At 43.9% G+C, this 20,455-nt stretch overlaps 1 protein-coding gene across 1 annotated transcript in view; it reads right to left on the reverse strand.

Annotated features, from left to right (window-relative positions):
- ADGRL1 (adhesion G protein-coupled receptor L1) overlaps window positions 1-20,455 on the reverse strand; it is a 469,522-nt gene that overhangs the window by 131,933 nt on the left and 317,134 nt on the right. The window contains exon 5 of the mRNA XM_066593211.1: window positions 1,146-1,359. Within this exon, the coding sequence (XP_066449308.1) occupies window positions 1,146-1,359 (214 nt within the window). The remainder of the gene's footprint in view (window positions 1-1,145; window positions 1,360-20,455) is intronic.

Consider the following 20,455-nt stretch of genomic DNA (forward strand, 5'->3'; position numbering starts at 1 on the left):
TCATATCCACGGTAAAATCGCCTGTTGGCGAGAGCCCTCCAAAATCAGACTGAGTGCTGCTTTAATTCGAACCTCTCTTTTCCATCTCCAAGACTTCTCCAGAGCAGCACCAGTCCTCTGGAACGCGCTACCCAAAACTATCGGGGCAATCACTGACTCGCACAACTTCAGGCGTGCCCTAAAAACGCGCCTCTTCAGGGAGGAATACCGCGTTCCCTAAACAAACCCCTCTGTACTCCGCCTGATAACATGCTCCCTGACCTACTGACTGCAATCCCTGCTAGCCACCATCAACCGCCCCCGGCAGTCACACCAATTCTGTCTGACCATTATCTGTGTGTATAGCATCCCTCACTCTCCACCCGCCATACAGTGCACATCTCCAGCCCCTTTACCTTCTGTATCACCCATTATTCGTAGTTTGTAAGCTCGTTGGAGCAGGACCCTCACCCCTACTGTATCCATTAACTGATTACTATGTAACCGTGTTTTTTGTATCTTTGTTTTTTGTTTCTGTTCTCCCCTGTTTTGTAAGCGTTGCGGAATATGTTGGCACAATATAAATAAGGATTATTGTTGTTATCTCTCAGCGTAGATGAAAAGGCTCCTTACTCCACGCCCCAGTGCCCCGAGGTCTCTAGGCTGACCAGTCAGCAGCGGAACAATGGGGCTGCAGATCCGATAGATGCTTATTGTAGGAACGCCAAGCACTTTTCATGTAAGTGCACGCACAAGCTATTTGCAAGGGATCATTCACCTAAGTTAATTATACATCGGCCATGGTATTGTTCACACGGAGCAGAGAACGGTGAGAATTGGCAGACTACTATTATAACATGGAAGCATGCTTGTATTAAAGGCCATTACTGGAGAAAGCACGTGATGTTCTTGTATCCAAAACCAGAAGAATATACAAAAAGTGCAATATATGTAATGTAATATGTTATATTAAAGCAGCAGGGCGCAGTGCATACTGTATGACAATTACCTCTGTCTAGTAATGCCGTACCCCATTGTGACTCAAGAGTTGCATCTAGGGTCACGTAGAAGTTAAGGAAAGCTCCATCATGCCACTCCAGTAGCCATCTAGCTCTGGCGTCCCTCTACATATAGGCACATATAGAAGATGACATTACAACACCCACCTCTGCGACATGATCTTGAACGCGTCTGGCAGGTAACACTGCACATTCTCCATCTGGAAGGGGTCAGCGTCACAAATCTTGTCGTCCGTCCGTCCATAGTTTGCGTTTTCCACCATGATGACATCACTGCCTGGGCACCGGAGTTCAATGGGATATCCTTCACATGCCAGCTCACGCCGCATCAGTCCAAACGGAAGAGCCGCTCGACTCAAACCTGGCGGAGGAATCAAGGCATTGTTAGTGACCTAATGGAATTACACTATAGCATTGCTTGGTCATTAGAGTCAAGACCCCTAATAAGATAGTACATTGCATCAGTGCCGACCTTAGGTTAGATGGCACCCTGTGTGGATTTTTTTCGGCGCCTGCCATCCTAAAAAAAAATGTATTGCATCATATTCTCACCAGAACAGTTCAGTGGATATGTATGGTACCAGAACCAAGCTCATAACATAAATACAGCCTCTAATCAAGCTCATAACATAAATACAACACCATAACAAAGCTCAGTACATAAATACAGTAGAACAAGTGCCAGAATCGAGTTCATAGAATAAATACAGCACCAGAACCAAGGTTAGTACATAAATACAGCACCAGAATCAAGCACATAAAATAAATGCAGAACCAAGCTTATAATATAAATATAGCAGAACAAGTACCAGAACCAAGTTCATAACATAAATACAGCACCAGAACTAAGCTGAGTACATAAATACAGCACCAAAACCAAGCTTATGATATAAATACAGCACCAAAACCAAACCTATAGCATAAACACAGCACAAACCAAAGTCAGTACTTATGTACAATACCAGAATAATGCTTATAATATAAATAAAGCCTCAGAATCAAGCTCATAACATAAATATAGTAGCAGATCTAAGTGATTGTGTTTCAGGGGTGCTGATGGGCTGACAGCGGCATCTCGGAACATCGGAGAGGATGATTCATGTAGCTCCACAAACCAGACAGCTCTACGGGGAGTGACTGCCCGCAGCCTGCATCCGCCTGGTGTCCCCCTTATAAGCTGGTGGCATGTGCCTTGTGTGACTGCACAGATTGCATGACTAGTTAAGACCAGTCATGCTTTATGTTTGAAGTGGTAGAAAACAGGTACGTAAGCGATATATTTTCTATATGTAGGTCTACCTTTCACCACCAATGTTTAGTTGATATATAGAAGTAACCTTATAGTATACCTCCAGTGTGAAAAACTTCATGGTGCTCTTAGATGCTCTTGTGCTGCCTTTCTCTTCAAAGTACAGCTAAGTGTGCTGCTTATTTCTCCTTCCTAATTCATTAACGGGAGGTTGTTATTATCTACTATGCTACAAATATAGTGGAGCTTCAGCCCAGTCACCAGGCTCATTCTGCTAATGTACCTCACATTATATTTCCCCTCCTCATCCCTCTTTTAGTTCACTGTTTCACAGTACTTGATTCAGTGCAGAGGCTGCTGTAATCACAGTACTGCATTACTACCAACCTCCTGCTACGGACACAAAAGCAGTTTGTAATTCCAAGTTTCGGTAACATATTGAATTTATTATAGCGGTCATGCTCATTTTTCTTTCAGCAATAAAGCAAAAAGCTACATTAATTCAAGTCTCCATCTACTGAAATTGGGTCCAAATTTCTATATCAGATTACTATCATCACTTGATATAAAAGGGACTTTATGTAAATGTGAATCACAAGAAGAAGTTCAGTGCATACATTAAAAAGGGGTCTGGTTGCTGGATGATTTTTTAATTATGTGTTAAAATAACAAAAGCAGGAGTAATTACCCATCCTCTGTCCCAGCAATCCACTTCTGCAGCCCCACTATCCTCCCTGTCTTCTTATGTATCAAGGGCCGCAGCAGTCAGGTGCCATTCTCCTGGAACATGTCTCGCAGCATCTGAGTGGTGATGCCAGAACAACAGCATCTGACCAGTGTGGCCTCTGATTAGCTGTAGCGGTCAGATGGTAGACGTTCCTCAACGAAGACCAGGAAGACCATGGGGCTGCAGAGGTTGAGTAATTCTGCATGCTTTTGATATTTTAACACATCTGGACTTATAATTTTAAAAAACCTGTCCCATAACCAAGTTAATTTTAGTAGGAATGCTTGGAGATTTCAGCTCTGAAGCCTGCAGAATTTTCAATGCAGCTCTGGATGGAACTACAGCCTGTAACTCAGGATTAAGATATGTAAGGGTAATGGTTTTACATTACCTGGCACTAAAAAATCCAATGTGACCATAAATCTTCTACTGCAAAGGTCTGAAATAAAGTGGGCTATAGATATAGACGTCAGTCTATGGAAACACTGATGGAGCAGACTGATGCTGGACCTTTGGATCTTCTGTTTCATCAGACATCCCAAGTAAGCATGTTGGTGTTTTAATGCTGTCTAAGAAGCACTCATTTCTGCGGTAAATCCCTGCAGTAGGATATTAGTGTGTTGGGTCATTAATAATGCAACATCCAGCCATTCACATTGCCTCAGGTAGTATCCAGCCGGCGTGACACTGGCCATGAAGAGTGTTTACATCTTAATGCAAAGTAGACCAGACTGGTTGTCAGCATTTAGGTCCATTATGCTGCGTGCGGCGCAGAACAGGATGTCCTATGTGGAGTGGAGAGCGCTCAGCAGCCGCTCGTCATCTCCATCCGCACTAACATAAGCCTTGGTATTTTATCACATACGGACGTTGTTGAGTAATGTAACCAGTGGCTTGTTCATGTCACCATTTACCTCTTCGGTCTACTAGCTCATACATTTATACACCAAATGGCCATGTTATGAGAGCCCCTCGCCCTTTCACAGTTGAGCTTCCCTCTATGGAAATTAGACCCATGACCCCGAAATGCTCGTAAAATCACGTGATCAACTTTTCCGTGGATCAGTTTCGGTGCGACTCTACATTAGATGGGAAATCCATCGATCTGAGAGAATTCTAAAGAGGCCTGGTCATCGGTGTTGGACTAGCTGGGGCCGGGATTTCATAGACGGCCAACCATATAGGGTTTTCGCATGCAACAGTGTGGAGAGTATACTGAAAATGGTGTGATCAAGGGAAACATGCAGCAAAAGGGGACGGAAGCAACTAGTTGACGAGAGGTGTCAGATGAGGCGGTCAAGAATCCTTTTTGATAACCAGGCGGTGTACAGTGAAGCAAATAACAGTTAAATACAATGCTGGTGCTCCAACTAATGCGTCATAATGCACAACTCATCATTGTTTAGCACGGATGAGCTATGGGGCCATTGCTGTCTAAGAGAAACAGAAAGGCGAGACTCGACTGGGCAGAAGAGTGCAAAAGTTAGATCACGGTGTAGTTTTACATCACCTGATCGGATAAATCCAGATTTTGTTTTTGCTCCATGCTGATTGGAGGTCAGAATTTGGCACAAGCAGCATGAATGGATGAACCCTTCTTGTTCAGGCTGTAGGAGTGACACTGTGGGGATTTTTTTGGGGAAATAAACGGGTCCTCTGATGCCTGTGAATGGACACCATAACAAAAATTGTTGCTGTTCTAAAGGCCAAAGGATGTCCAATGTGCTATTAGACAGGGGTCTCTGTTTATTCCCAGGACTGCGAGGGTAACAAGAGGGAATCCGCTACGTCTAGAAGAAAGGTTTTTATCACCAACATAGAAAGGGGTTCTTTACTGTAAGAGCAGTGAGACTATGGAACTCTCTGCCTGAAGACGTGGTGATGGCAAAATTGGTAGAGGAGTTTAAGAGGGGACTAGATGTCTTTCTAGAGTGCTATGATATTATAGGATATAGACATTAAATAACCAGTGGGGAGTCAGGTAGGAACTATAAAACGCTGATCCAGCGATTAAGTTGACTGCCATTATGGAGTCGGGAAGAAATCTTTCCCCCCAAATGGGCTAAATCAGCTTCTGCCTCATTGTTTGGTTTTTTTGCCTTCCTCTGGATCAACAAGGGCAGGTGGAAACAGGCTGAACTAGATGGACATTGTCTCCTTTCAGCCTAACATACTATGTTACAATGTTTTAGTACTATCTAAGATTATACATTTTCCATAACATAGATCCATTGCTTTATCAGTCCTCGAGGTTTATCCAATTCCATGCCAATCTGAGATGATTTGCATGACCTGTTTAGATAGGGTATTCATGATTAGTTTTGAGATTCTTCAGCAGATGCTTGAAGACTGGAGCGTATTACCACAAGTGGGTAGGTGAGCGACTACTACAAATCATGAGAATAATTGGGTGATCATTAGTATTTACCTGGAGAGCTGGTGGCAAATTACACCTGCATGAGGGGACCACATGTGAATAGGATTAATGAGGTTGTACAATTAGAAAACATGCCACTCTTTTAGAGAGTCCCCAATTATCCTAGCCCTCTTTTAAAGAGTGTCTCCTACTTTTGAGGACTTGGAGCTACTATCTTTTACATATTTACCCATTTATGGTTCTATTGGTACCATGCAGCTTCTCCTTGGTCATAACAGCAAATCTTTGATTTCGGCTGCCAGATCTTTAGCGATCAACAGCTTGGCCTCATTTAGAGAGCGGTCTGTCTAGAGAGAACAGCCCTTTTAAACATAGACTAATCCCATTAACAGCACGGGTCACAGGAACAGATGACATTGGTGGACAGAACTGCCCTATGGGGAGTCCTATTCAGTTAGCCCATGGATACATTATATAGGATAGAATTAAAGGACTTGTGCCAAAAACACAACCCATGTTGATATTCTATTAGGGCCTATGAGGGATTGTCTCTAATTGGACAGCTCCTTTAAGGACTATTTACACGAAACGATTTTTGTACAAAATTAGTTCACATTTTAGAATGTGAAGCACGGAGCGAAAAGTTAGAGAGAAGTAAGGAATTCTCAGCGATGATCTGCCTGAACAACTAGCAGGGACATCACCGCTCTTGCACACGTTTAGACAACAGTCGACCTGTGTAGATGATGTGTAAGTGTTCTACCAAGTTTCCTACTTGTATCTCTTTTTGTTCAGAAGATATTCCGGGTGGCCCTGACTTTTGAATCATCCTATATATTGCCGCTCTTGTTCGAGAGGACCACTCCTACAGAAGACCACCTTTCCTGCAAGTATTCTACATGTGGTTAAACATTCCCTGCTTCATCATGCCCCAGTGTGGCTGGACCTCTCTACAGACAGCTATGACGAGATATGCCAAGTCTTAGCAGTTGGTAGAAGAATGTCGTAGCTCTGGTCAAGATCTTGAATCTTGAGGTGCTCGGAGGACCATTTAAGACCATTTGGAGTACATGGTGTGATCTAGCATTTTAGTTGACTTCAATTAAATATCAGTAGATCACCACGGAGATGCAGACATTCAGGTTTGCATATAATGGATGATACGGGATGACCAACGTCTTATTTGGAAATGACATTGGGTTTTACGTAGCCAAATGCCCTTAGCCATCAGTTCTAACCGCAGATGTCTGCCTCGTTCTTCGATTGGACAAGTCAGGTTTTATGTCACCATAATTACTGTTGTACGTATGGCCAAATGGGTTTTAGTGATATTATTTCCTACAGCTATTTGCTACTTGGAAGTTAAAATTTCATTTACACTGGGTAATTTTCTGTAGTTTTGATGCTTTGTATGTTGTTTTTTTAATGTGGAAATGCACCTATTTTGCCTGTAAGTGTATATGCAGCCGCACACTCTATTATATTTTTTCATGGTCCATTTGAGATGACACTTTGAGCAGCATGTGTATGTTTCCAAAAGCAAAAACCTCCCCTAAAGTACAACCTGTTATCACGTTCCATCAAGTTAAAAACAGACATCTAATTACCGGCGTTTTTGTTTCTCTCCTTGTATGACCCTTCTTTATTGTATTCCCATCGAAAAGGAGACATCAGGCTTTTACTTCCAAAACCACAATGCAAAGTCTCCATTTCACGGATTGCCCCATATACACTAATCAGCCATAACATTAAAGCGGTTTTCTGGGTAAATTCTATTGATGACCTATCCTGAGGATAGGCCATCAATAATTAATTGCCAGGAAGCTGCCACTTGGGATCCCCGGCAGTCAGCTGATCGTCTGGCCCACGTTAACATAGTAACATAGTATGTAAGGCCGAATGAAGACATTGTCCATCTAGTCCAGCCTGTCTATCCTACTGTGTTGATCCAGAGGAAGGCAAAAAAACCCAAGGCCAGAAGCCAATTAGCCCTTTTGGGGGAAAAATTCCTTCCCGACTCCCTAATGGCAATCAGACTGTTCCCTGGATCAACCCCTAATAGTTCCTACCTGCCTATATACCAGGATTGACACTTAACCTAATATTTATATCCTGTAATATCCTTCTCCGTTGTCTTCAGGGTCAGAGCAGGAGGTTTCTGAGGTGGCTTCACTTCACAAAAAATGCATCCAAAGTGAGGAAAAATGTCAGAAAAAATAATTGTAGTGTGTTTCATTTATGGTACAAACCATGTGGAGGAGATTTTCCACAGCAAACCTGCAGAGTTTTAGAAATACGCTGCTAATTCTAAATCCGCAGCAAGTCTAGTTATGCTTCAGATTCATGCTGCGGAATTCAACCCTTGAAATACGAGGGTTAAATCCTGCAGCAGATCCCTTCAAAAGCCACAGCCAAATCCGCACCATTTAGGTGTGGAATTGGCCACTGTGGTGTTTCAGCGTTAGAATGCCCGCAGCGACTATGCCGAGTGTGAAGGTGCTCTAAGGGTATGTGCCCATGTGGCGGATTTGCTGTGGAAAAATCAGCATCAAATCTGCACCAAAATTGAAGTTTCCACCCTTGTCACAAAATATATTTTTATCTCCGTTATTGTAGTAACTAGTAATTGTGCCCTCCCTATTGGTCCCAATAGTAATAGTACCCCAAGTAGTGGCCCCAATAGTAACTGTGCCCCCTTAATGGCCCCACTAGTAAAAGTGTACCCAGTAATGGCCCTAATACTAATAGTGGCTCCAATAGTAACTGTGCCCCCTCAATGGCCCCACTAATAATAGTGTACCCAGTAGTGGCCCTAATACTAATAGTGGCCCCAATGGTAATGTTGCCCCCAGTAGTGGGCCCAATTGTAATACTGCTCAAAGTAGTGGCCCCAACACTAATAGTACCCCCAGTTGTAGCCTCAATAGTAATTGTGCACTCAGTTGTGGCTCCAATAGTAATAGTGCCCCCAGTAGTGGCCTCAATAATAATAGTGCCCCCAGTTGTAGCCCCAATAGTAATAGTGCCTCCAGTAGTGGTCCCAATAGCAATTATGCATCCAGTTGTATGCCTGGTAGTAATAATGCCCCAAGTAGTGGCCCCAATTGTAATAGGGCCCTCTCTGTGCTCCCCACACCCTGAACCTGCGGCCGGGCATCAATCCCTTAGCATCTAGTAGGTCCCTCTCTCTGTCTCTAGCTCCCGTCCGGCCGCCATAATCAAATCTGTAACCCTTGACCTCTCCTCCCAGTGTCTGCAATGCATACAGGACATGCAGGAACACAGACAAGGGGAGGAGACGCCAGGGGTCACAACTCTGATTATGGTGGCCGGATGGGAGCTAAAGAGACATAGAGAATGACATACTAGATGCTGCGGGCCCTGTTCTAAGCTGACTAATATTTTTTGGGGGCCATTAATATGGCCAGTAAAAAATAAGCACCAGCACCGTCCTTTGGACTTAATTACTGGCTGGGCCGCTGATCAACCGACCAGCTGGCAAACTTAACCAAAGTATGCATCAAAATCCACATTCATTTCAATACAAGGGGTGAAATCTGCGGCGTATCAGCATCAAAATCTGTGTGCTGTGGATTTTTCAGATGCGGAAAATCTGCCACAAATCAGCCATGTGGGGGCGCACCTTCATATATCCAATGCCAACACCCTACAATAAGAGATCGGGTCCCCGAATACTCATGTCTTTGGCTGCACCAGGACTTTCCGTGAACTATCTGCCCTGTCTAGTAGATCTGCGTCCTTTGGCGGGATTCTAGGCCCAGTCCTGGAGATGTGAGTGTTGGGACGTATATCGTGGAACGAGCGGAAGATCATGTCACCGCAGAGCGCCATTTATATTCAGGGTTATGTGATATTGTAGCAATCCATATTGATGTTCCATGAATTTTGCATGTGCTGAGCTTCAGTGTGAAACACTTTCCAGCGATATTAATAAATAATCAGTGATATATTATGTTATTCATTTACCGGCTGCCAATGAGATCCGTGCACTCAGGGAGATTACACTAATGTATGTCCTTCCAGCCTCAGAGAGGAGTTTTCTTTTTTGTTTTTATTAAAAATACATGCTGGCGCTTTGTTTTAGAGACAGAATCACAATCTCATCTTACACTTCTATGGAATTATTTATTATTTTACTATTTATTGGCCCATTTTGATCAGATGTTTGTTCATCAGTTTAGAAGTGACATGAATGGAGGAGTCATTTTGTAAATACTTTTATCCACAGAGTCGAGTCCCGTTATTATGGCCATCAGCTAATATCCAGAGTAACCAGCATGGACCGCAGCTAGAGGGGCTGGGGATGAGTCAATGATGTGCAGGTAGGTGGTCTCAGGTATCTGGAGTCATGCTGGATGCTTGAATTATGTTCAAGCCTGGGGAATTAGGGGGCCATGGAAGTACTTGGAAGTCTTGTCCTTGCTCTTCCAACCACTGTCGGATATTTCTAGCTGTGTGATATGTCACACTGTCTTGCTGGAAGATCCCATCTGCCCCGGGGAAGATAAACGGCATACATGGGTGTACGTGGTCTGCAAGGATGGATGCAGAACCAAATCAGTTCAGAGTTCCTTCCACATGGATGAGCAGATCTAGAGAATGCCACGAGAAAGTCCCCCAGATTAACACTCCGCTACCAGCTTGTGTTCTTCCACTAATAGTTGCAGGGTGTTTTTCTTGTCTCACAAGCTAACGTCCATCCGACTGATAAAGCAGAATACATTACTCATCGGAGAAGGCAACCTTCTGCCAATCGGCGGTGGTCCAATTCCGATACTGCAAATTGAAGCCTTTTCTTCGAATATACCTTTGTTAGTATATGTGCCGTGACCATCTGTCTGCTTCGGAGCCCCATACACAGTAGGGTTAACTGAACTGTTGCTTTACACACGTCTGGTAGCTCCCTGGTACATTTTCATGTTGAGCTGCTTTACTGTAGTGTATAGGTCAGCCCTCGCCCACCTTTGTAGTTGGCGTCCACCCTTCAGATCAATGACACATGGTGCTCCATAGTTTCCACATTGTTCTTCCCAATGGTGCCCTTTATCCACTCACATTACACTTTCGCTACAGAGTTCACAAACTGCGATGTCTGAGAAATACCGCCACCCTTGGCCAAAAAACCAACGATCATCCTATTTTGGAACTCTGATAAATTGCCCCTTTTACCCTGACAACGAGTGATATGTGAACAGACAGCCTAACGCTCTCCTTATATACCTACCAAGCTAGCCCACCACATGTCACTTACTCCGTGGGCTTGAAAGTAGGAGGTAGCCATAATAAAGTGATTGGACTGTGTCCTTCTATGGACTGAGATTACAGCAGTGCCTGGGGGCTGAATGACCCTGAAGTGGCGGAGCCCCTGACTACTGCCACGCAGACTCTGTAGAGTGCCATATGTAAGGAGGTATTCTCTCCTAGGGGTAAAGCTTCTCATGGAGAATACCGCTGTACGTTGCACATCCAATGACGTATGTCCGATTCATACAATATAAGGAATATATGAGGCAGACAGAGGTACAGTTAAACCAACCCTCCAGTTCCAGGACAAAATTGGTCCCGGGGAGTTATATTAGTTGCTGACATCCTTTCTCCGCACTTATTGCCGATCCACTTCCTTCTGAGGCCCCTCCCCCTTCATTCTTCCAAAATGGTTGCACCAATTCTTAGACTAAGAGCATATTCAAATGGGTGTATTTTCTCTCCAGATTCAGGGCTTAAACAGACTAACTTGATTGTGTCACGTTTTGTGGCCATGAGGTGAAACCATTGATTTCAATGTTTGTGTTTTGACTAGTGGGATTCTCATGTGATATTAGTATACGAGAGAAAAGATAGGCCTTACCCTATGTTTCTTGCGCGTTTTTATACATGCAAGAAAAGATAGGGCCGGACCTATCCTTCCGCTTTTTTTTACTCATGCGAAATAGCGTGAAATTTGAATTGTAAAAAAAAAAAACGAAGACATTTGCTGGGTTCATGCACAAAGACACTGCATACAGGCGAGCGTATTTGCGCATGCGCCCATGTGATTGCGTCCTCAGTCCATATTTTTTATTGACTAGGTGTATTTACCATGCCCGGTTTAATTGGCGATTTAGCCTAATGAGATGTGTTCTTTTCTCAGGGAAATGCTCATCCAGTTGTGCATTATGCACGCATTTTTGCCCCCCCCCCCCCCCCCATAGACCTCTATGGAGACCTTTGTTTGCGCAAATGCACTTAAAAGTAGAGCATGCTGTGTTTTTTTGCATGTGCAAAAAAAAAAGGTGTGAGAACGAACACATTGACATCAATGGATTCTATTCTCTGCTAATTGTGCATGCAAATTTTGTAGACGCGAGTACGCCCGTGTGAATCTGCCGTAACTTAGTTTATGGTGCTGTGGGGACAGGTTCCCTTTAAGACCACATTCGCCGCAGCATTGGCAGCTCCGTCACTGATTTCGGTGAAAATCCAATACTAAACGGAACGACAGAGCGCTATTTTGTACAGAAAAATGCTGGACCGCATAACGGCAGCTGGACGGAAGCCATTGTAGTCACTGTGTTCTGGCCAGTGCCACTTGGGTTCGGCACGCGCCAGATCTGGCACTTCTGCTTTTGCTGTTGTTCAGCTCTTATAATGGAGCCATAAGAGTCCTTGAATATTTGTAGCCGACTTCTGTGAGATCTCAATTACATCAAACATCTGACATTGTTAATCGTCCCCTTCTATCCCTCCTTCCCCCTTTTTACCTCCTGTCCTTCCTTTCCCACGTCCCTATTTTCCTAATCTTTATTCCGAGGGGTCTATGGTTCTGCGTTAGCCAATTGCTTTCCATGTTGTGGGATTCCTATTTTTTCTGAAAACATAAAAAGTTTACAAAAAGTTATGTAACACGAGTTGTCAGAGACGTCTCTGTAGGCTCTTGCTTTACATCCGAGAATATAAAGTAGTGGTAAAGTTAATTTTCTGAAACTCTTCCATGACTTCCACACCGTCTCTTTGGGGGCTCTTGCCCCGGGTCTTGGTCTATCCAAACACTGTGGAGAGGCAAAACTGTTTGACGTGAACGAATGAACTTCAGTTAAATGGAAGGTGGTATAATAAGTAGTTCTCTACGGGGATCCTTCCGGGACGGATTTCTGGGCTGGAGTAGTTGATCATTGACTAGTCAGCCGCTACTAAATGTTTGCAATTAACTTGCTTTGATATTTTCCTGTTCCTATAAATCATACAGAACACGTCCAGGAGGGATTTATATTAGGCTTTTCTAGTTGGGTTTCTCGGATGAAGATCAGATGATAGCGGTTAGATTGAGGTTTAGGTCCAGAATAAATGATGGGCCACTTAAGTCAATGACCGTTCTGTCTAAGCCGGAACTCTGGGCATTTTATAAGGCTACATACCTAACTATTAGGGATGTGAAAGAAGCATATTATACCTCTCCTTTAGTAATTGTAGCTTTTTATTAATATACAGCTGCCATGTCACGACCGTAGAGGGGTTCCAGCGTTTATTATGGCCGAACTCTCCGCTGACGTCGCTGGTCTCCTCTAGGCACAGAAGGAATTTGACATTAGGAAAGGTTGTTGTTGCAATCAAATCTGTAGGGGATCCTAAAACCTTGCATTGGAACTGCAACTCCTTCATTAGATGCAATTAGAGGTTTCTTTCCTGGTAGGAAATACATTGACCTATAGACTCAGAAAAGGCTCCATAGTTATAAAGATTTCTTAGATTAATTCTCCGAGGCATTAAATGCCTTACAAGGAAATGTAGACCATCTACTTGATGGTTACTTGTAGGCCTCTTTCACACGGCCGTATGCGTTTTTACATTCGCCGTATAATCGCATGAATGAACATTTGCCGCGATCGGGTCCCGATCTTTATTCGCGTATTTCATGCCATTCACACGGGGCGCTGCTACATATAGAATCATAGAATGGAAGAGTTGGAAGGGACCTCCAGGGTCATCGGGTCCAACCCACTGCTCAGTGCAGGATTCACTAAATCATCCCAGACAGATGTCTGTCCAGTCTCTGAACACTTCCATTGAAGGAGAACTCACCTCCTCCCGTGGTAACCTGTTCCACTCATTGATCACCCTCACTGTCTAATATCTAATCTGTGTCTCCTCACTTTCAGTTTCTTCCCATTGCTTCTAGTCTTTCCTTGTGCAAATGAGAATAGGGCTGATCCCTCTGCACTGTGACAGCCCTTCAGATATTTGTAGACCGCTATTAACTCTTCTCTCAGGCAAACAAATACGGCGAGGCGTATTACGAGAGCCGGCTGTCTTCTTTTCCTAGCATTCTATGTAGGGTAACTAACCCACCCCCCTCCCTTTTTTCCAGTTTCCATTGAAGTCTATAGGAGCTTTCTGTGTATTTCAGTAAAAGATAGGGAAAGACCTATCTTTTCATGTGGCGTATAAAACCGGCAACCAAAAAAGGTTGTGTATCTGCTATTTTTCCTGGCGCGATTATGTTACGTTCATCTAAATGAAGTAGTTGAAATCCAATGCATCGCATGGTGGTGTTTTCTCGCTGAATATTTTATGCGGCTACATACCTGCATAAATATGGTCATCCGAATGAGCCCTTCAGTGGTATGCAGATGGCTGAGAGCGAGTTGTCCCTGAGATTCTCTGGCAGATCTCACATTGGGCAGTGGACATTGCACGTCTGATTCTGGTCTGTGATTTGGACCAGAATAGGAAATGAAGCTGTTTTATTAGGGCTGCCTGTCCACGGGCGTTGTGGTATCCCACCGGTCAGCCTATCTGTCAGATGCCGCGATTTGCCGGCCGCGAGCGAAGAATTGCAATGATTCGCCGTTCGTGGACAGGGGGGAAACGCTCTCCATAGGAACGCAATGAAAACCCGCCCATGGACAGACAGCCTAACACAGATCATCAGCTCTTGAAAAACACAGACAACACGCAGACAGGAAGATCAGACATCTGAATAGGTCTTTATATATTCCAAGGCTTTAGCCTAGGGCTACCCCATGACTTTTGCAGCAGCAGGGGTCAAGCAACCAAAGACTGCTGTGCTGCTTTGCAACCTTGAACTCTCATAGAAGTCAATGACTAAGACCCACATATGGCAAAAAAAAATCCACTGGATTTTAGTGCAATTTGCGGTAGGCTTTTGTAGCAACTTGCATGTTGTATTGTGACTTTAATGACTTGCGGTTGGAGGGCTTCCCCCTGTAATGGCCATAGTCACCACATAACCCTATGCCCCTTTTACACGGGCCGATTCTCGTTTGCCTGAGCGAATAGGCTGGTGACGTCATAACCGGCTCATTTGCGCTCGGGCCGACGGTGTAGATGGCATAATTTTTGTTGAGAATTGTACAGTTCTTGCTCACTTGTCGTTCAGTTATTCACATTCTTATGTGAAACTCTGAACAATCAGTGTTTAAACCGCCCAACAAGTGAACGAGCCGGCGCTGGTTTTTATGCCGGCTAAAAGTGAATGAGAACTGTATTTTTTGCCCACGTAGGGCCTGTTCACATGTGCATGTGACACACCTATGCCTTAATTTTTAAATGCTATTTAGGCCTATGAGGTCCAGTTTTGTTCTTTTTTTCACTGAATTACACAGCGTATTGTGCATTTGCACACCTCCCATAGACTTTTATGAGAGCTTTGCCACGCAAATACACAGAAAGATAGAACAGGTCTAGAGATGAGTGACCATACTCGTTAAGGCGATTTACTCGAGAGAGCATCGCCTTTTTCGAGTACCTGCTGGCTTGTCCTTGAAGATTCGGAGGGGCCGTGGGGTGAGCGGGGGGTTGCGGAGGGGATTGGGAGGGAGAGAGATCTCTCTCACTCTCCACCCTGCTCCCCTCCGCCGCGCCGCGCCGCCCCCCGAATCTTCAGGGACGAGCCAGCAGGTACTCAAAAAAGGCGATGCTCTCTCTCGAGTAAATCGCCTTAACGAGTATGCTCGCTCATCTCTAAACAGGTCCTATTTTGGGGGGCATGCACCAAATATGCATGCAAATTAATGAGAAATGCTATTTTTCTCCTTAGGGAGCCAGACTCCTACTGTACACTGATGAAGGGCAAATGCCCCGAAACAGCTGTCTGTACATGGAGTCTGGCTTTGCATTCAATTCCTGGTCATTGTTACAAAGCTTGTATAAGGAGTCTAGCTTTGGCTTGAGGGAATGCTGCCTTCCAATAGGTGGCGCTGTGGAGATATTATTCCCTCTGCCTTGTTTGCAATTAATGAGAATGAACACATTGACATGAATTGGTTACGGCACGTATGTATTTTACGTTTTGCAAAAACGCAAGCAAATACGTCCACCTGAAGAAGCCCTTAGTCTTAGAGTCATTCATCTTATACACACTAACTATAAAAGAAGCAGATTTTTTTTATTGCTGCAAATCCAACATCTATGCAGATTAGGGCTCCTTGCTGTTATTTGGGGTCATCGCAGTTGTGCAACCTCAATGCTTCTCCATGGGGAAAAGTCACATGAGAGTCACAAATCACCTGCAACTTTTTCCCATGCAAAGGAAGAAAATCCGCTTGACCTCTGCGGGGTAATCCTCAATCTTCTCAATCCTGCAGGCTAAAGCAAACCCAATCCTTAAAGTCCCCCTAAAGTGAGGATAACACAAACTTCCTCCTGAGCTCTAACTTATTTCAAGTCCAAGCTGATTAAACTAGACTCTTGCTCTTTAAAGTAATGAAATCTAGAAAAATGTAAACTCAGCATAAAATCTAATAATGCAGCTGCGACTGCAGGAAACTTATTCCTCTTGCATCATGGCACAAAGCCCCCTTAACATGGGTAGATAATCAGCAGAACACGTGTTCATAGGAACATGATTTCCTGATAACTGCCCAATGAAAACAGGGCAGCGATCAACCAATGAACAAACAAATGCCTGTTTGCCCACTAGTTGGATCTAATATCATCATTGCCAGCAGCACATCTCCCCCTGTACTGTTTGCAGGGGATGTGCTGCCCGCAATAATCAAAGTATAGCTGTGGGACAGGGTGATGAACCTAACTGGACCCTTATAATATCCTCTTTTCCTGATTGCTGCACATAGGTGAATTATTGTTGAACCGTCCGATGGGCAGCTCTCCCGAACTCATCTAGGCCCCGGCTTAGATTGATGTCTTCACCATCTTCAGATAGACTGCACCTACAAAGTTCCTTAGTTGCGGCCTGTCTGCCCGATGTGCCGCACAATGTGTGTGATGTCCATTAGGCTCATAAATGGCCAAGAGTGTGTCACTAGGATTTCACCGGACCCTCAGACGCATGCTCGTGATCTCATTTATGACATAACCAATGGAGGGTAAGTCACCGCATCCCTCACAATGAACACCTTGAAATGCAAGGCTTCAATCAATATGACAGTGGCCATGTTTAAACGACAGAGGTAGAAGGCAGCCTGGCCCAGAGCAGGAGGTGGACCAGCCATCAGATGGTCCACTTGTATTTGCATACAGCCTAGGAAGTGCTTCATCAGTCATATTTGTGTATTGGAGCATCGCTTCAAAATAATAAATATAGGTGTCAGGGTTGGAACCCAGGAGCTCCTGTGTTCCAAGCTGCAGCTCTCTCTGCTGAACTATCCAGCCATCTGGACAGCTTCCCTGCTGGACTCCCCGTGCTGCCTGCCAATAGCCTAGCTCCTCTATCTATCTGATCCTCAATACCTGTAAACCGATACCACCTATTACTGACTCCTGGCTTCCCTCTGACAATGTTATCTGCCTGCTCCCTTTGTAGTGTAACTGATACCTACAGTTACCGACCCCTGGCTAAATCCTGACTACGTTATCTGTCTCCTTGGGTTACAACACTGAGACTCCAAACCAAAACCAGACTGGTTACAATAGCTTTATAATCTTTTTCAAGACCCTACATTACCATTGTTTGTCACTGACAAAATGTGGTGCCTCTCTTTAAGTCTCCTCATGCCTCTTGGCAGAAGTAGAAACTGTACCCCTCTCGACCGACATCATAGGCCTCTCACCCAGCCATGCAAAAACCTACTGTACGCTGATGAGGGGCAAAAACCCTGAAACAGTCTGCCTGTGCATGGTGATTGTTTCCTTCCGTAGACGACTCTTGTTTTGGCTCATATTCCTAGTCGTGTTTGTAAACCTGCTAAAAGGTTAGACATTGACTTGCAGGAATGCTACTTTCTAATAGGTGGAGGCATTGTACTATCTGCAATTTGCATACTAAATTTCCCAGAGGAGCATTGCATGGCCTTTTAAGTCTCCTCACATCTACTTGGCGGTCTCCACAAGGAGAAACCGTACCGCTTATGACCCATTGTAATTGTGATATGGGGGGGTGGAGGATATTAGGCTTAACTGCAGCCATATCAGCCTTTTTTAATTCTCTTACTTCCACTGGAAATCACATCAAGTACTGTCTCATCTCGGAGATATCTGGGAATTGGTAGCCAGTCCTTCTAATCAAATCCGGTACATTCTAATGAAATGAATAAGGTGTGAAAGAAATACCTGAAACGGCACATGTGGTCAGTCCAGTCCTACTCACTATTCCGAAACCTTGTTATCTCTACAGCTAACGAAATTACCCTCCCTGCGCCGACATCAGCACTTTACTATACACATTATTTGACTAATATACATGTACTAATATTATCACATTACTATTACAATCCGCAATCTAAAAGCATACTTCTGTCTGCCAAATGAAAGCTTGCATTTATTAACACTGTCCACACTAATTATCTCAGCTAATCAATACAGCATCTTAATTTTTAATCATTCCTCCATAGTAGATGGTATTCCCGCTCTATGACATAGAGAACTTCAATTACGCTTCTGGGTTACATAAATAAGAAGAATATTAGCTTACGCTGAATTTAGATAAATATTTCCAACACAATGAGCGCTAATTACATCCTGGTAATACAATGATATGACGAGATTAATGCTTGATTGATTTGTTGAGGGATGATATTGAGCGAGGGGAGTAGTCGGAGACGTATTTTTTGACTTTGATGGACCTGAATTACAACTCGCACTGGATGTGCTAGACAAATACACAGTTAGTACACACCTGAAGGGATTTTCCAGCACTATACGATTGATGATCCATCCTCAGGACTGGTCATCATTACTAGTTGCCATTCGGGATTCCTGTCGATCACCTGATTGAAGTGGCCTCTTCCTAGGATTGTAATGTCATATAGATTGGGCGTATGGCCTGAGAGCTGTGCCTGGTACGGACTGAAATGACAGTGATGCTCACCCCCTGCCACTTCAATCATCTGATTGGCAGGGAACAGAGTGGTGGACCCTCACCGATCAGCTACCGATGATCGATCCTGAGGATAGGTTATAAATCATACCCCCAAGTGCCCTCGTTTTGGAGAGGCAGTCCCTATTTTTGACCCAAGTCCCTATTTGACTCCTAAATATCCCTCTTTTTGACCTTGGGAATAAAGAATAAACTTACAGATAGCTTATGGAGCAATACAGTATCATTCCTAACTGAATCTGAGACGCCAATATGTCTATTATTCCATCATATGGTGCAATTTGGATTATGAACATTTTTAGATTTCGATTAATTTTGTACTAATATTTACATTAAAAGTATTTAAGTGTATAAATATGGATAGAAAAATGAATCTGTCACACAACTGTCCAAAAAGTTAAGAGGCGTGTAAGAATAGTGTAGTACTGGAAAAGGTCCTTTAAATAGGCCAGTGATCATGAATGAGCATTCATTAGAATATGTGTAAAGCCAAATTAAACGAGCATCGATCTGGCAACAATTGGTCCAGGTAAAAGGACCCTTAGTACATCTTAAGGTCCTTTACATGGGTTGATGATCGTGAGCCCTGTGCAAAAAGTTATTGACCTGCGTAAACAGGGTAGCGATCAGACAACAAATGAATGAACGCTCATTCTTCAGCTGATTGCATCTTTTGAAACTTCTTGCAATTACATCCTCTGACAGCCAGTTCGGCGCCGTTCGGTTTTGCCTTCTGTCAGCTTCTGTACATCCATTCTTGGGGTCTGGGGAGGGAAGCGGTTAAAGAGCTTACTGCATGCTGATTTATTATTGTGCTATGTGTAACACCCGTATGCAGTCAGTTCTAAGCTCCCCATAATGGTGGCCGCAGAAAGCTAGACTTTTTTAATTTCACTCAATTCGATGAATTTTGAACTCTGATAAAGACATATTAAAGCAACTGTCAAGTGCCAGGATAACATTTTTGCAGGGATCGGAGAGAAGGAGTTATGTTATCAAATTTCCCTCCTTTCTACCTATTCTGACGCTGATCCGCTTGTTCCTGGGACCCCTTTGCGGTGCTTGAGGCTGGCTGCAGCACTCTTGTTGCTACCCAATGCACACTGTGCAACAGTAGTCAGACAGGGCATGCGGCTTTCGGATTGGCGAGTACTGCGTTGGCAAGTCATAGCAACTTGCAATGTCTTAGACTACTGATACACTGTCAATGGTCTGTGTGCATCGGGTAGTTTAAGGATGGCCATCTTGGAAGATTAAGGAGGGATCCCAGAAACAGTGAGAATGGCGGCTGAAAGACACCAGGTAATATAACTCCCCCCTCCGGTCTCCCAACAAATTTTGTCCCGGGAGCACAGAGTCACTTCAAGGAATTAACTTTGGCAACAATCTGCCAAAATAAACCCACGTAGAAATAATTGTGTACATAACAAAAGTAATGAAAGTGAAAAACAGACATTCCAAGTCATCCAATAAGTCCCTAACAGAACAGAAAGAAGTGTACGGCATAATGGACTAGGTATTGTAAATAAATGGTGAGTGTAGCATGAAACTGGAACAGTGAACAAGACGGCTCTCAAATAACCCTGAAGAAGATCTAGAGTTGAATATATATTCACTGAAAAAGCCAAAAATACAATACCTGAAGGTCTGCAAAGCTGGGCTGGGTTGAGTGGGTGACTGCATATTAGCCTGCCAGGAACAAGCTGCTCCTCCACACATTATTGTCTGGCTGACTACATATCTTCAGGGCTTAAGGCCATTGCGCCTGCCCTACGGCGATTGTGCCGGTGGCGATTGTGCCTGCCTTATG

Source organism: Eleutherodactylus coqui, chromosome 2 (assembly GCF_035609145.1).
Source record: "Eleutherodactylus coqui strain aEleCoq1 chromosome 2, aEleCoq1.hap1, whole genome shotgun sequence".
Classification (NCBI taxonomy): Eukaryota; Metazoa; Chordata; class Amphibia; order Anura; family Eleutherodactylidae; genus Eleutherodactylus; species Eleutherodactylus coqui.